General features: G+C 42.5%; 1 protein-coding gene across 8 annotated transcripts in view; it reads left to right on the forward strand.

The window, feature by feature from the left end:
* Nucleotides 1–14,775, forward strand: part of ANKRD27 (ankyrin repeat domain 27) — a 53,516-nt gene extending 38,741 nt beyond the window's left edge. For 4 of the 8 annotated variants that reach the window (XM_063410922.1, XM_063410924.1, XM_063410923.1 and 1 more), the window contains exons 21-29: nucleotides 817–861; nucleotides 3,758–3,880; nucleotides 5,748–5,945; nucleotides 7,661–7,780; nucleotides 8,234–8,395; nucleotides 9,550–9,655; nucleotides 10,763–10,868; nucleotides 11,400–11,472; nucleotides 13,196–14,775. In XM_063410922.1, the coding sequence (XP_063266992.1) occupies nucleotides 817–861; nucleotides 3,758–3,880; nucleotides 5,748–5,945; nucleotides 7,661–7,780; nucleotides 8,234–8,395; nucleotides 9,550–9,655; nucleotides 10,763–10,868; nucleotides 11,400–11,472; nucleotides 13,196–13,450 (1,188 nt within the window). In that variant the 3' untranslated portion in view covers nucleotides 13,451–14,775. The other 4 variants (XM_063410921.1, XM_063410925.1, XM_063410926.1 and 1 more) reach the window with 4 other exon arrangements.
* The last annotated feature ends 709 nt before the right edge of the window (nucleotides 14,776–15,484 follow it).

Raw genomic sequence — 15,484 nt, forward strand, 5'->3', positions numbered from 1 at the left:
TTAATCTCCTTCTGCTTGCTCCAGCAACCTGAGGGCTCAGGGGAATGGCAGCAGTGCTCTTCTTCTTCCCTCACATGTCTCTTTTCCCCTGCAGAGCTCATGGACAGGCGAGCACCTTCAGCCAGCAGTGCAGGCTTGACCTTCCACTTGCATGGGCTCATGCTGTGCTTGTCCTATTGCACACTTTTGATATTTATATCTTTCCAGATTTTAAGTAAGAAAACAAATTCCATACCTAAAGTGAAGTTAGATTTGTGAATGTTTGGGTTTTAGCACAGGATTAAACCAGTTATCTGCAGATGTAAAGGTAACAGTTGGAGAGCATCTTTTTCATCTTAAGCTGTTGTACCTCCATAGCACCATGAAACCTGCCATCCTTGATGTTCCTGGAGCACAGAGGAGCTCAGCAGGAGTCCAGACAGTATCAGTGGACATTGGGGTGGGAATTTGCCTGGAGCAGGGATTTTTAACATTGAGTTCACACAGAAATGCACAGGGCAGCTGCTACTGGAGCAGCACAATAAAATATATCAGCTTACATGGCTTTGTTTATGGGTGGGCCACACAGGCTCAATTTAGGTAAGTACTGTTTAACTAAGCAAGTCAGAGATCATCAAATGGCCACAGGCCTTGTACAGATTGTCTGTTTCATAAAGGAAGAAGGTTTTTCTTTTAAAACTTTATCAATAAATATGAAATGGGCCAGCAGTAATCCTACTGCATGAGCTTAGGAGGTTAGCAAAGGACACAGGATTTTCTGTGTTCTGCTTAATACCAATATTAACAAAGCAAATAAATTATTTTCTTCATACATAGGTGGAAAAACTCCTGAGAGCAGTTGCTGATGGAGATCTGGAAATGGTGAGTGTTAATGTGGCTATTGAATATTATTGAATTCCATTTTGTCTCATTCAAATTGAGGAAGTTACTTGTAAAGAGTATCAAGTAGAGAATGTTTTGGGTATTAATCTCATGTAAAGAGGACATTTAGGGGTCACTGGTCAGCACAGGGATGCTCTTTGTGGGGCACACAGTGTGTAGTTAGGATTTCACCTCAAATGGACAGCTGCTGGCTATACTAATACCAGTTTCAGAGGTGATGTTCTGTAATTTGTGGTACCACCTGTCTTGACTGGGTTTTTTTTATTTATGATTGCCTTTATTCCTTAAAAAATAAAATGCTTCCAATGTCATTCTACTGAAAAATTGAAGATGACACAGGAATCTTTAGGAGTTTTGCTTTTGGAAATGTGTATAAGGCTGTAGATTTCTTTATTTTCTTGTTGTTCACAGAACAAACCCATAAAGCTGTGTGAGAATGCAGGTTCTGCTGGGTTCTTGTTCTGAAAAACCTGTTTAGGTTTGGTTTGTACCAGGAGTTACAAATGCCAGTGAAGCTTCATAGAGTCATCAGAAAACAGAAAACCCTTGTTACAAAATATGTGCCATGTTAATACTGTTTCTCTTATGTTTTATTCCACTGAGATGATAGAAATAATTTTATCAGCTGATAAGGAAGTGTTCAGTTGTTGAGTACATATCATTATCCTAGGTTACAATGTGACTTAATATAAGTAATTACTTCCAAGCCAGCCCTGAAGTCATTTCAAGAAGCAGGAACATGTACAGTGGTGATATTTGCTGTCTTCCTGGCCAGTGGTAAATGTGCATGGATTACAGTTAACTTTTCACCCACTTTGTGAAAATCTAAACTTCATCAAGAAAATGAAATATAGTGCTATAACTTGCTGGAAAATCAGTATCTAGCACTCAATAGATACCAGCAATGACAAGCATATAGAAATTCAGTCTGTGCATTCAGATGACAGAATCACCTTATCTTTTGTGGCTTTACTTTCCTCACTACTGAAGTTCATGTTGCAGCTGTTCATAGAAGGAGAATCATCCAAGTGGATGACAAAGGTTATAGATTGTATATCTCTTAAAAAACCATGGGTATTTAAAAACTCTGACCTTATTCTGACAGCCTGAGGTCTGTCTCCATAGGAACAGCCACAGCAACCAGGTCATTGGGGCTGCTGTAGATTTTTGCTGTGACAGCCAGCTGAGCTTTGCAAGAGGAGGCATTAACAAAGTGCAAGAAACTGGAAGGTTAAAAAAAATAAACATTATGATGTGATTGGTGTTGTCTCAGCACAGCTACTGGATTTGGTGCTCTCCTTGTACCCAGCCTGTCCAGTGAAAAGGATATGTGCACATCTGGCACAGAAAAAAACCAAATCTCTTGTCTGAAATAAGTGTTGAGGAGCAGCTGAAGGTTGGAGTGAGGGTACAGAGAGCCAGAGTGCTCGGCTGGGTATTCCAGAGTAACCCAGCAGTGTAAAGAACATTTCAGGTGACAAGTTACCTAGCTCATGAGACTGGACAGTCTCCTGAGGTGGTTCAGCGTGTGTCTGCTTGGAAGTACAGTTTATACTTTGACAAAAAATACTTTTTAACCAAGAAGAATGGCTGCTGCACATTATAAGAGATGGGCACAGGAGCAGTGTGTTCAGGGTTTTGGGAGGCACTGGTATCCATGTGTTGGGAGCTGTGCACTGGATAGTGAGAGCAGCAGTGTTGGGCTGCCACAGGAGGAGGGGGAAGCTGATTGTGAGAGTCTTGGTGAGTCTGAGGGAAAGGGGGACGTGAAGTGACAGTTCTGCTTCTCTTAGACATGTACAAATGTAACAAGCAGTAAAGCTTTGCTGAGCTGGCCTTCAGAAACAGGCAGGCTTGAGAGAAGATTCCTTTTACTCAGAGAACAATGTGGAATTTGCAGGGAAAGCAGTATTCTGTGAAAAACATCCCTTTTCAGGTTCAAATACATTATCATTCAGAATGAGGTATAGGGCCCTTCCTGGCTGTGCCAGGATTTGTTGTAGCTGCATGTGTTTAAGTGGATAGGACATGGATGTGTTGTTTTCCCAGAGCTCAGAGATGAGGAGCAGAACCTGTGACAAGTGTGAGAGTAAACAGAGTGGGAGGAATGTCTCAGAAATCCCACTGTCCCATTCCCTTGGACTAGCAGCTGTAGAGCTCTTGGCTTGCTCCAGTAGTAATGGAGACTTAATACAGTCACTGCTAATTCTAAAATGGCTTTAGTGAAATGTAGATTAATGAATGTCAAGATAAAAATGTTCTGCTTGAACAGCTTTTGTTGTTGTTCAGTGAAATGTAATGTAAAATTTACATGCCCTAAGTATCACTGCAGGTTGCACATGAATGTCCTGAGCCCTAGGACTTCACTGAAGGGTCTGTCTCAAAAATGAGGGATTGTACATTGAGGAAGAAGTGACACTGTCCAACTCCTGAGAAGGGACAGACCTAAGGAAAGTCAGTGCCCCTGTGCAAAGTTTTGGGTATCAGTTAAATATTGTCATTGTTGTCATTCTTTATGCTCTTTAAAGCAAAAGATGAAACAAAATTCACATTGATACGAGCTGGCACAAATCATCGGAGCTAAAAGGATTTGGAATGTTTGAGAGTGGGTGAACACTGAAGTTGTGATTATGCAGCAGGAAGTCATTTATAATTCCCTTCCCTGCTGTACTTGGAGAACTTCCTAGCTGCTTTGTCAACAATAACACTTGATTTTTTAATTTGGCCTGTGGGCAGCTGGTGGCAGGAGGTGGCTGTGTGCTCTCCCTGAGATACTCACAAGTGTATGTTTGTCAAATCTGACTTGTCTACATGCAGATCTGTTAGAAAATGGAAATTCTGGACTCTATAAAGAAGGACTTGCTTTTTATGCCAGGTCCGTTATCTCCTGGAATGGGTGGAAGAAGACTTGGAAGATGAGGATGACACAGCCAGTACATCAAAACCAGAATTCTGCCATCCATTATGCCAGTGCTCAAAATGTGGGCCAGCACAAAAGGTTGGAATATCCATTCTGTAAAAAGAATCATGTATATTCTTGTAATGTAAGTTTTAGCTCCAGGGAAATAGCATTTATACTGCCCAGCACCTCTGTCTCTGTCTAAGAAATTAACTATATACAGATTTTCACACTTCATCTGATGGTGTGAATTTGTTCTTTTTTCAATTAAACTGTTGAAAATTTTGAATACAGGAACCATGGTCATGTACTTGCTCAATGTTTAAAGGATTAAGAAAGCTTCATAGGTTTTTTAAGGATATGTGGAGCACTGTGAGGAACATTTGGGCAACTTTGAATAAATATTCTTTTCTAAGCCTCTGGTGCTGTGTAGTTTACACTGCACTGGCACAGCATATCTGCTTACCTGTTAGTAATCAGTTCAGCAAGGAATACCTGCTAATCCCAGAATCCATGTAATGCTGATAAAGTCTTTTTTTTAATTGCATGGCATCTTGTCTACAAGCCATATCTAAAGCCTCTTCAGAGATTAGATATAATTACAAAAATTTCTTTTCACTTGCAAAGATTTCCATCCCCCTGATTTACCACACTTTAGAATAGACCAAGGCTTTACAATACACTCTTTTTATGGGTGTGGTGGTATTGGTTTGATTTGGGGATTTTTTTTATGTATGTGTTTTTGGTTTGGTTTTGTTGTTTTTTTTAAATAAGGAATGATCCCAGCTTTTTGGAAATAGAAATTCCATAACTTTGCTTCTAGGAGGTGCCTGAAGGTGTACATAACTGGATAAGTCATTGCAAAATAAACCTAAGTGCAAATTTTCAGTTTATTGGCTACTTTGGGGTTAGCAGCACAGTGAGATGGCTTAACTTCTAAATTCCCCACTGCCACCACACGCTTATTTTGTGCTGTTCTTTAATGCTTCACAGCATTTAAGATTGGGCTGTCACAGGAGGTGAGAGTCTTGGGAAAGGGGGCAGTGAACAAAGCACACCACGCTTTGTTTTCTGCTAAGGGGTGGTGGCCCTGTGCCCTCAGGACAGAGATCATGTGCTAAAGATGCCAGAGCTCCAGTCCATAAAGCTCAATTTATTGCTGACAGGGAGGGGAATGGCATCTGCTGTGGAGTTTATTTATCTGCTGAATGAGGAGAAGAAGGAACTTGTTCATTAATCCTAACCCCTGTGTTAGGCAGGCACGTGTTGAAAGCAGAGAATGAAAGGTTGTGCACCACTGTAAATGTCAGGCAGCCACAGTTTGCAAGAGGAGCGAAAGAGGATGTTCTGTGCTGCTGGGTAAACTGTCCTCCAGGTGCTTTCCTTATCCTGGCTCCCCAGAGGAGTCTGTTCTCCGGGCCACTCTTGCTTCCAGATGAATTGAATTAATTTTAGTTTGTATCCTTATTACCCCAAGCTTCATGCAACATTGAGGTGTTTATTGTCTGTCTCAAAGAGCATAAATATCTGTTTAAATGAAAGTAACTAATTAACACTGCTTCATATCCAGGATGAGCATCCTAACAACTGTATAAAAACTTCCAGTTTCACTTATGTCTCGACCTGTGTTGCTTTAGCCTCTTTTTAAAAATGAAAATGGGTCAAAGGCATTTTCCTGTAGCTTTACAGCTGAACTGGATATCATGAATACTTTGCCTGGAATTGCTCTTCATGAAGTTACTGTGTTGGAAGAAAAGATATAACAATAAAAGTTATTTTCTGTTGAAATATACTACCAATCTGCTCTGCTTTACTGACTTTTTCTGATGGCCTCAAGTTAAGCTCTAGCAGAATTTCGTGTAATGCCCATCTGCCTGTTTTATATAAAGTTAGCAGGTATTTGGCAATGTCATTAATCGAAGCATGCCTATTTTTAAATGGTTTTGTTGTGTGTTTCCCTCCACAGAAGTTTTCCCGGATCTGCGCCAACGGGCTGGGGGTGAACGTTTGCAACCAGGACGGTTTCACGCCGCTGCACATGGCTGCCCTGCACGGGCACGGCGCGCTGGCGCGGCTGCTGCTGCGGCACGGCGCCGGCACCAGCGCCAGGAACGCGCAGCTGGCGGCTCCCCTGCACCTGGCCTGCCAGAGGGGACACTGCCAGGTAACCCTGCCCGCCAGGGACGCTGCCCTGGGAAATCAGCAACCAGGACAAACCAGGACAGAGAGAACGGGTCTGGCGGGTCTGGTTTTGGGTTTCAGTGTCTAAATATTGTCTTGGTTTGGAAAGATGGGTATCTGCCAGGGAAAACTGGAGTTTCTCTTGGAATGGAGAATGTAAACCCCCCTCCTTCCAAATTATTACAACTTTGCAATTAGGATCTTCCAGACAAAAATATGGGAATAGGAATAACAGTTGTTTACTAGGAATATTAAAAAATACAAATGCAATAATACAAAAAAACCAGCAAACAAACAGAAGTCCTAGAAAACCCTAATGGAGTCAGGACTATGACCTGACACCCTGCTGGCCAGGGTGTTGGAGGCAGTCCAAATAAATCCTCCTGGAGTGACAGATGTGGTTCTGTTGGAGTAGAGATAATCCTGTAGACAGGTTCAGTGGTGGTGAGATGAGTCCAGTCATCCTCTGGGAATCCAGTGGAAAAGAGGATGATCTGGGGTCCCTGTGTCCCCATTTTTATCTGGGTAGGGAATGGTTGTCTCCTCCCCACAATGGGATGGTGTAATGTGTCATGGCACTGGTGAGCCTTAATGGCCCATTAACAGAAGATATCCCCCAGAGGGTGGACAGTTGATGAAAGAGATAAGAAACATTGCCCCACCTGGTTTTAACAGCTGGGCTGTTATCAGAAGGCATCCACCCTCCTCCATCCTGGAGTTACAAGAGATAAAGAAAAAAGAAACCCTCCCCCAACTGCTTTCTACAGATGAAATGGGATACACTTTTTTTTTTTTGGTTACATAGCTCAAGACAAATGTCCAGAATGAAAGGGGAACTTCGAGCTGAAATCGTTTCAGTAGACACCTTTTCTTTATAAATTACTTAAAATGCTGGTTTAATGCAAATGGTGCAAAAACCTTCTGTCAAACTTCGAATGCTTTAAGCATCCCTTGTGCAGCTCAATCTTCTGTGTGCATTGCTCTGTACCTTCTTCTCTAGGTTATGTTTGTGTCTTGGCACCTTGTGGAGCCACAGTATTAAATAGTTCCTGTAGTTTCAGCTCATTTAATTAGATCATGAGCCAAGTGGAGCTTTGAGGCAGCAGATAACTCCTCTCTCTCTTCAAGTCAGGGAAGCAAAAGCAGGGAAGGAGAAGCATGAGCCCATGTGGGGAGGGTGTCAATACAGGAGGGAGACTAAATGAGATGGGAAAATAGCAAACATGAACAAGCAGGGGCAGACAGGCAAATGGAAAGATGCAGAAAAGCAGAAAATTAGGGTTTTAAAAATCAGGAGCTGAAGACTGCAGGAGGGGAAAAAAGAGAATTTTGAAAATGATGGGAAGACGAAGCACTGGGGAAGCAAGAAAAACCAAGACTACAACTCAGAGCTGTAGGTTAATTCATGGGATAATTTTAGATCAGTTCATGGGATAATTACAGTATAAAGAACTCCTTCCAAGTGTTGTGATGAGTTTGGAAAAGGTTGCTGCTGCTGTGGTGGTTGGCTTTTGATGTCTTTCTAAGTTACTGGTTATATTTGTTTTTCACACACTTAGAGTTTTGTTTTTTAACCTTTCTTATAGTTGCTTAAATTTTCTTTTTTAGAAGTGTGTGTTAAAACATGAAAATTAGTCTCATATTTAGTAAGTCGCTATTCTTATTCAGTAAGAGTAAAGCTGTTACTTCTTTCAATAGGTAGTAAATTGTCTGATGGATTACAATGCTAAACAAAATAAAAAGGATATATATGGAAATACTCCCTTAATTTATGCCTGCATGAATGGTCACTATGAGACTGCTGCCCTGTTGTTGCAGGTAAGATCACTGAAGACAGGGTGTTCTGCTGGTATTTCTCACATGATATCTGTGCTTACCTAGTACTCAGGATCAGTATTTTTAGTTAAGCATTTCTCTATCAAATATATTTGGGGAAAGAAATGAGTTTTTGTTAACTTTCTCCTTTCAGTCCCATCCCTTCACAGATTTTAAGCATATAAAGATTACCTTGCTGTTGTGCAGGTAGCTGTTTTTATGGAACTTCTGTGTGGCAGGTTTTCTTGCCTGGGATTCTGTCACACAGGGTTGGGGGTTTCTTAAGTATCTCTTAAGCTTGGAATAAATCATAGATATATGCAAAACTGAAACGAGCTGATCCCTGAAACTGTGGCTCTGAGATGGGCCCTGACGAGCCGGGTGGGTCCTGGTTGCTGTGGTGGTGCAGCTGCTGCACCTCTCCAGCCCTTCTAACTCTGCTTTCCTTGGCTGCAGCGCGGAGCCTCCGTGAACCTCTGCAATGCCCAGGGCAGCACAGCCCTGCACGAGGCCGTGGCGGGCGGGAGCGAGGCGCTGGTGGCACTGCTGCTGCAGCACGGGGCCCTGCGGCACCTGCGCAACGAGCGCGGCTGCACCGCCGCCGACTGCGCCCAGCCCGTGAGTGCTGCAGGGGCGGGGGGCGGGCTGCAGGGCTGCCGGCACTGCAGGGCTGCCGGCGCTGCACGGCTGCTGGCACTGCAGGGGCGGGGGGCGGGCTGCAGGGCTGCCGGCACTGCACTGCTGCTGGCGCTGCAGGGCTGCCGGCACTGCACTGCTGCTGGCACTGCACTGCTGCTGGCACTGCACTGCAGGGCTGCCGGCACTGCAGGGCTGCCGGCACTGCAGGGCTGCCGGCGCTGCACTGCTGCTGGCACTGCAGGGCTGCTGGCACTGCAGGGCTGCCGGCGCTGCACTGCTGCTGGCACTGCAGGGCTGCTGGCACTGCAGGGCTGCCGGCGCTGCACTGCTGCTGGCACTGCACTGCAGGGCTGCCGGCACTGCAGGGCTGAGCTGCAGCCACAGTGACACGGGGGGATGGCAGCACTGAGATGCCCGATCCTCGGGCAGCCTAAAATGATTCCGGTGGCCTGCAAACTGGTTGTGCTTCCAGAATAAGTTATCCTAGGATAAACAGGATGAGTCTAGGAGGAGTGAAAGCACAGGCCTAAGTAAAATTAACATGAAAATCTCTGTAATGGCAGAGAGAGCAGAAGCAATGTTGGATGTAGGCAAACGAACGCGTTGCACTGGCAGGAACATTCCTTATCCCACCCACCGTCTCCTGCCCTTCAAGCCCTTTGATTCCTTTTATCTTCCAGTGGATAACTCTGACCTTCCTTTTTATTAATAGCATTGTATGGAATATTAAATGACACCAAATTATTTCAGTCTTTAAAGGATTTGATACATGGCCCCTATCTTAATGTGCTTAAATGGCCTCTGAGATGTGGCTTAATGACCACAAAATTCTGTACTGAATCAATTTTAGTATGTATGTTACCATTTAAACTGAAATTGGCTTAACTATAAGTAATACAGCTTACAATAAGAGGTCAGGACTCCATCATCACTGCATTACAGTGTAATTTGTGCAACACTGATTTTGTTCCTACTCAGAATTACACAATTTCAAGTTTGTTTTTTAATGAGTTATTTTATGTGTGTTGTATTGATTCATTAAAGCATTAATTAATACACTCTGCACATACTAAAATACTAAATTGTACTGTTTTTCTTTAACAATGATGAAAATGAAAACTCTTAAAATGAAGAATTCAAACATCATGAAGTTGCTGGAAGCAGCACCAAGCAGCATCACATCAGCAGAGGGAGAGAAGGAGAGTGAGCAGCACGTTACTGTCAAGATAAGGAAAAAAGGTACCTGAGATATTTCCACTGGTGTGAATAAAAAGGGATTTAGGAATTCATGGGTGACTATATCAAATATTTTATGTAATTGCTTTACATATAATAATAGAACAGTCAATAATTTTGCATATTTATGATAGGTAACACCTAAACACCTAAAATTCTGTAACTAAATGCAGCAGACTTTGTATTGTACTCATGACATTGCTTCAAACTTAGTTTTCATCTGCTTTGGGGTATATTTGTGAATTTTATCTACAAAAACATATAAAGGTAAAAACACACCACATTTGAGATGATGTAATTAACCATGTAAGAGCTGGGCATTTCAGTGCAAACAGATTTAAATGACTGTTTGGTGTAATCTCTATTGCCCTAAAACAGGTCAAGGAGTGACTCTTTATTGGTTACTCATGTTTTGGGACAGAAATGAGAGGTACAGAGGTGACTGTGAACCTTCCAGCACAGTTTCCAGGGGACTTTGAGCAAGTGGCAGCAGGTGGTTCAGAAGTTTTTCAGGTGAATTTTCAAGTTTGCTACCCTGGGGATGTAAGAAAAGCTGTGCCCCCTGAGCTGGACAGCTCAGCAAAGGACCTGGACTGTAGAAAGAAAACAGGTTGGCTGCAAAGCAGGAATCAGGGAAGATGAGGAGCAGGAGTGCCCATTTCAGCATCCATGAGTTTTCAAAGTTACTCTTGCCTTCTTCCCTCAAAAAGATTGTGAACGTCTGGTTAATAGAAAACTACAATTAACCACAGCATGCCGACACCTAAAATTGAGAATAGTGCTTTCAAATATTATGAATAGTTCTTAAAGAGCAACAGAAGATATGAGTAAGTAATACTAATGAAGAGGTGGTTTAGCATGTGTGTGTTAATTCAGGTTGATAAAAACTGGAATTCAGGGCCTCAAAGTGCAGAATTACAGTCTCTTCAGAAGCTTGGCCAATTGTACTAATCTGAGGAAGAATGTTTACTTCTGCAGTTTAAAAGTTATTAAAATTTCCAAAGATAAATCACCACTCTAATTCAAGTTAGCACTGTTACAGTTTTATGTTAAATTTAAAATCAGAACTGTGTTTTTTAAATTCTAAGTGTGACTGAGTTGTAATTTTAGCTGCCTGTTCTTCTAAAGCCTCAGTGCATCCTAAGCCCTGTGAGGAAGCTGATGATCCCAGAAGCAGACAACTTCAGCTGGTCCAGTCAATTAACAGATTTAACAAGTAAGCAGAGGAGCTTGCTCAGAGTGTGTTTGTGGGTTCTTATAAGCAAAGGAGAAGTGCAGGTGCCAGTGAAGCCCCAAAGTGGGTCAGGGGGGGTTACACATGACATGGTGGTGTGACAGGGGATGCTAATCCTGCAGGGCTGGCACGGGCACATCCCCAGGCAAATGTTCTGGGCATGACAAGCTCACTGGGGTGGTGAGGGAGGGCTTGAAAATGTATCCAAAACTGGGATTGCACCAACACTTGGTGTGCCATTGGTTAAGCATTTCAGAGCCAGACTGCTTAAAAATACTGCAGTGGTGCTCACTCATTGCTTGTGTTTTACTCATTATCTTTTTAAGCCTTAATGTAGATTCCATAGTAAAATACAGGGAATACCAGTAGGCTGCAGTTCTAGGAAGATGTTGTCAGGGAGCTGCCTGTCTCTGGTCAGACAGTTCCACCTTGTGGAGCTTCTGAGAGAGCGGCTTTTATGAAAGGCTTATGTAAACACATTTAATTTCTTTGATTTCTTTAAATCTTCTTCAGAGAAAAACACTTACGGAGAACAATGACAAGAGATAAAAGTGTCCCTAATTTTGACTATCACTTACTGCACCAGGTAAGTGGAAATACTTGCTCAGATTATTATATTACAGCAAATATGTTTACTCTGGGTACATGTAAAGGAAGTTTACTAGTGGTGGTCGTTGAATCATAAAAGTTCTGACCTGCTTGCCAAATTGCTCATTTCATCATTGTTCAAACTTCAGTGGTGCTTCTATGACACCTCTTAAACACTTCATTCTGACTTTTAAACCTCTTAAAGCCTCTTACTGCAGCCCTCATCTCTGTCTTGTTTTGTGTCCTGTCCAGCAAAACCTAGAACTGAAAAACTCTGCAGCTGCTTGGAGCTGTAGCTTGCTTTGGCAAGAGAAACGTTTTTCAGTAGATTGAAATCAGGGTTTGCTTTAAGTGTGCTTCTAAGAGGAGACTGTTTGCAAGTGCATGTTGCACTGCCAGCTGTGACACAAATGTGTGCAATAGATTCACCCCTGCTTGGGGTGCAGTGACACCCACACCAACTGCTGGATGCTGCAGAGCTTGTGCTCCTTCTGCCTCCTTTACACTGGCTTTGACTCTCATTGCATCTTCTGCTGAGCCATTTCAGAACACTGCATCAAGAGAAAATTGACCTGTCCAAAACAAAACAGTTTTTACCAGGTTAGTCCAGCAGCTGCTCATCATTAGACTCACACAGCCTTGGAAATGCAGACTCTGCTGCTCATGTCCTTCTGGAAAATGGGATATTCTTCCTTTTCCAACAGCCCTTAGAAGACTGAGTATTTGCCAAAAGCCTTGAGAACACTAAATTAATTCTATAAAGCTGTAATATTTTATTAATTCTTTTTAAATGATAATACTCCTCTACTTAACTTGGGATTTAGATTTTATAACTGTGATCACTGAAGGCAGTATGTCATTTCAGTACACAGGGGTCAGAAAACTAATATGTGACCCTGATACAGAGCACTCCAGCCCTGTTCTGTGGTTGAGTTCATACAGCTGTGGCTGAACAAATTCATGAGTCCACACAGCTCTGAATTATTAGTGGATTTAAATGTACATAATCTCTGTTGGCAACCTTTTCAAGATTGTTGCCATTATTTCAGTAAAGAAGCTACTTTCTCCTTCAGTTCTTGTCTTTGAAGATCTGTCATTAGCATGCTTGGATTTTCTTTGTTTCTCCTGGTTATTTTAACATTTGCAGAGTGGCCAGTGATCCAGGACAGCCACCCACTCTGCACAGGAGAAACAGGAGCAGGTGTGGAAATGGGAGATCTGAATAGCTGGAGGGACCAAAAAGAGGCACGGAGGGGGTGGGAGGATGGGTGTCTCTTCCCTGCCAGGTGATCTCTGGAGCAGGGAAAACTTTGCCTTCAGCAGTACCTGGGTGACCCTGTCTGTTACTGCTTCCTCTTTTCTGAACAGTAAAAGAAATGGCTGGTAATTTCAAGTGCATTGAGACTTGCATTACAAAAGGTATTTAGAAGAGTTTGTTTGGGATGATGTTGGAATAATGAGGTGAAAATATGTTTTGGAATGTCTGTTTTCAGGTCTGGTACTGATGTGTGTGTAGCTTGGGGCAGGTTGGCCTCTTCTTTTCTCATATGTAGCCCGAATATAATTATTCTCTTAAAAAGTATGCTGTTTTAACTCTTGGCTGTGTTCTCAGTGTCACGAAATTCATGTGATAATAATGTTCAAGGAACAATATATTAATTTTCCTTCTTACTGAAGAAAGTAGATGATGCTTTTCACGTCCCCTTTCTCTCTCCTCACAGATGGCCATTAAAAGCTTTGACAAAAGCCAATTAAAGTCTGTTGGAATGCTGGACCAGAGCGCAGCTCAGGGGACTGGCACGGGGTGCAGGGGTGAGTTTGTGGAAGGTGCTGGCACGGCAGCTCCCCTCAGGAGTAAACTGCTGCAGCGCAGACACACGGTCACTGTGCCGCTGCCAGAGGACGGCAGCGACAGCGGCGCAGCCCCGGGGCTGCCCCAGGCACGGCACTGCCCCGGCCCAGGGTCTCCTCACTGACAGGGACGGGAGCTGAGCCGGGCTGAGGAGGCTGGGGTGAATCTCAGTAGCCCCTCTGTGTCAGGTGGGGGTGACATTCACACCCCGCTCAGAGCAGGCACGGGCTCTGCAGCACAGCGGGAATGTTCTGACTCCTCTGTCCATGCTGGAGGTGACCACACAGCCAGAGCATTCCTGACCTCACTAACGAGATGAAGACAGCAAAATTACTTTCCTATTCTATCCAGCACTTATTAAAAAGTTCTATGTAACAGTAAACCAAATGAAACCCTGTATTGTATTCTTCAGCCACCCACTTCGTTTTAAAAGTTTTTGAATAATTTTTGCATTTTCAGTTTTTATCACTACATTCAGAATTAAATATATTTATATATATAAAAAGATATATTGGATAACAAGGTATTTATTGCCAGAGGTAATTGAAATGTCTCTATTTTTATTGTAATGTTACAAACCATGATAGCATCTATTTCTGTATATTTCAGTAGCTGGGCAAACAGTAGTCCATAACATCTGCATTATTAATGTGAAGGGATGTAATCCTTGCTGATCTCTCAGCAATGCTCCCCTGTACTGGGGCTGCAAGATCAGGTCTTACAGAGGAGCCAAGATACTGGGGAAAAGCAGAGAGCCCCTGACAAACCTCAACTTTGGACCCTAATGAAAAAGCAGAAGCAAGCACAAGGTGCAAGGGCACACAAAATTAAGTTGCTTTTCCCTTCCTCTAAAGTGAGTAATGCAAAAATGCACAGGTATTCATGATTCTGAGCCTGGGCAACATCCACAGACAAACCTGCTTCAGAGCCTGCCCTGCAAAGGTGCAGTTCCCCTTGTGAAAGGTCCTGCTCACCTCAGTGAGCACTGGCTGCAGCACTGGCTGCCCCCTTCCCAGGGGTGACCGCTGAAGAACTGAGAGCTCCCAGGGAACTGCCAGGTGGCTGCTTCGATTTGAACTTCATTTTCTACTGTTCGGTTATGGGAGGAGAAGGTGTAAATAGCACAAGCCAGGTTTTGCAGTGCAGTATTTTTTTATTCTTGGCTCATCACATCCAGCTTGCATTTTATTTCATAAACTATTTGTGTAGATAATTCTCTTTCTTTTAACTGTGGTATTAGTATTCTACCTGGCAAAATACAAAGCTGGAAGAGTGGTGGGTTTTTCAGATAACTTTTTAATCTAAGAGGTAAAATGTCAAATGACATTTGGATTTGAGGGTAATGTGTTTATTTTTCTAATAATTTATGAGTTCATCTGATTTTCTGATGTGCCTTGGATTTGTGCCAAATGATGGAAAGAAAAAACTAAGTAAAAGAACTCTTGAAAATGCTGTTTTCTTTGAGTGCTTTTGTCCAAGCAGGGAGTCTATTACAGGTTTCCTTGCTTGGTGTTGTAGGCATTTGAAGATTTTACCTTTTGTTTACTCTTGGACTTCTCTTCCTCCTCTATTTACAGGTAACTTTATTAGGTTGTTCCTAGATTTATGCACAGAGGTGTACAAAATAGAACTGTTAGTGAAACTAAGCATTTTCACATAAACTCCTTTTCTAGCTCTACATTCACATGAAGAAAAAAGGGATGTTCAGCTATTACAAGTCAAAAGACACAAAAGGAAAGGTAAAACAGGTTTTTCCTTTGTGATGCTATAAAGGTGACCCAGAGTAAGCCATTGGTCCTTATCTGCAGGAAGAATAATCCAGATATTTAAGATCAATTTGACTATTATAGATCTGATTTCCAAACTACAGAGTGAGAATTTTGTTTGTGTTTTAATTGTAGCATGCATTTAACTAAACTATTCTTCAGATTTCCCAGCTATATAGATAAGAAAAATCAGTTCACCATACTTTGGCTTCAAATTCAGGGAGGTTGATTAGTCTGAAGAAATTTGGTGCACAGTATCACTTAAGCTAAGGCATCCTAATTACACACACAGAGAAGCCAAATGCACAGTCTAAACCAAATGAAACAAAATGAACATATTTTTCATATTTTTAACTACATTCAGACAAGATGAAAAACACACCCACTAGTGC

Source organism: Prinia subflava, chromosome 13, assembly GCF_021018805.1.
Source record: "Prinia subflava isolate CZ2003 ecotype Zambia chromosome 13, Cam_Psub_1.2, whole genome shotgun sequence".
Taxonomy (NCBI): domain Eukaryota; kingdom Metazoa; phylum Chordata; class Aves; order Passeriformes; family Cisticolidae; genus Prinia; species Prinia subflava.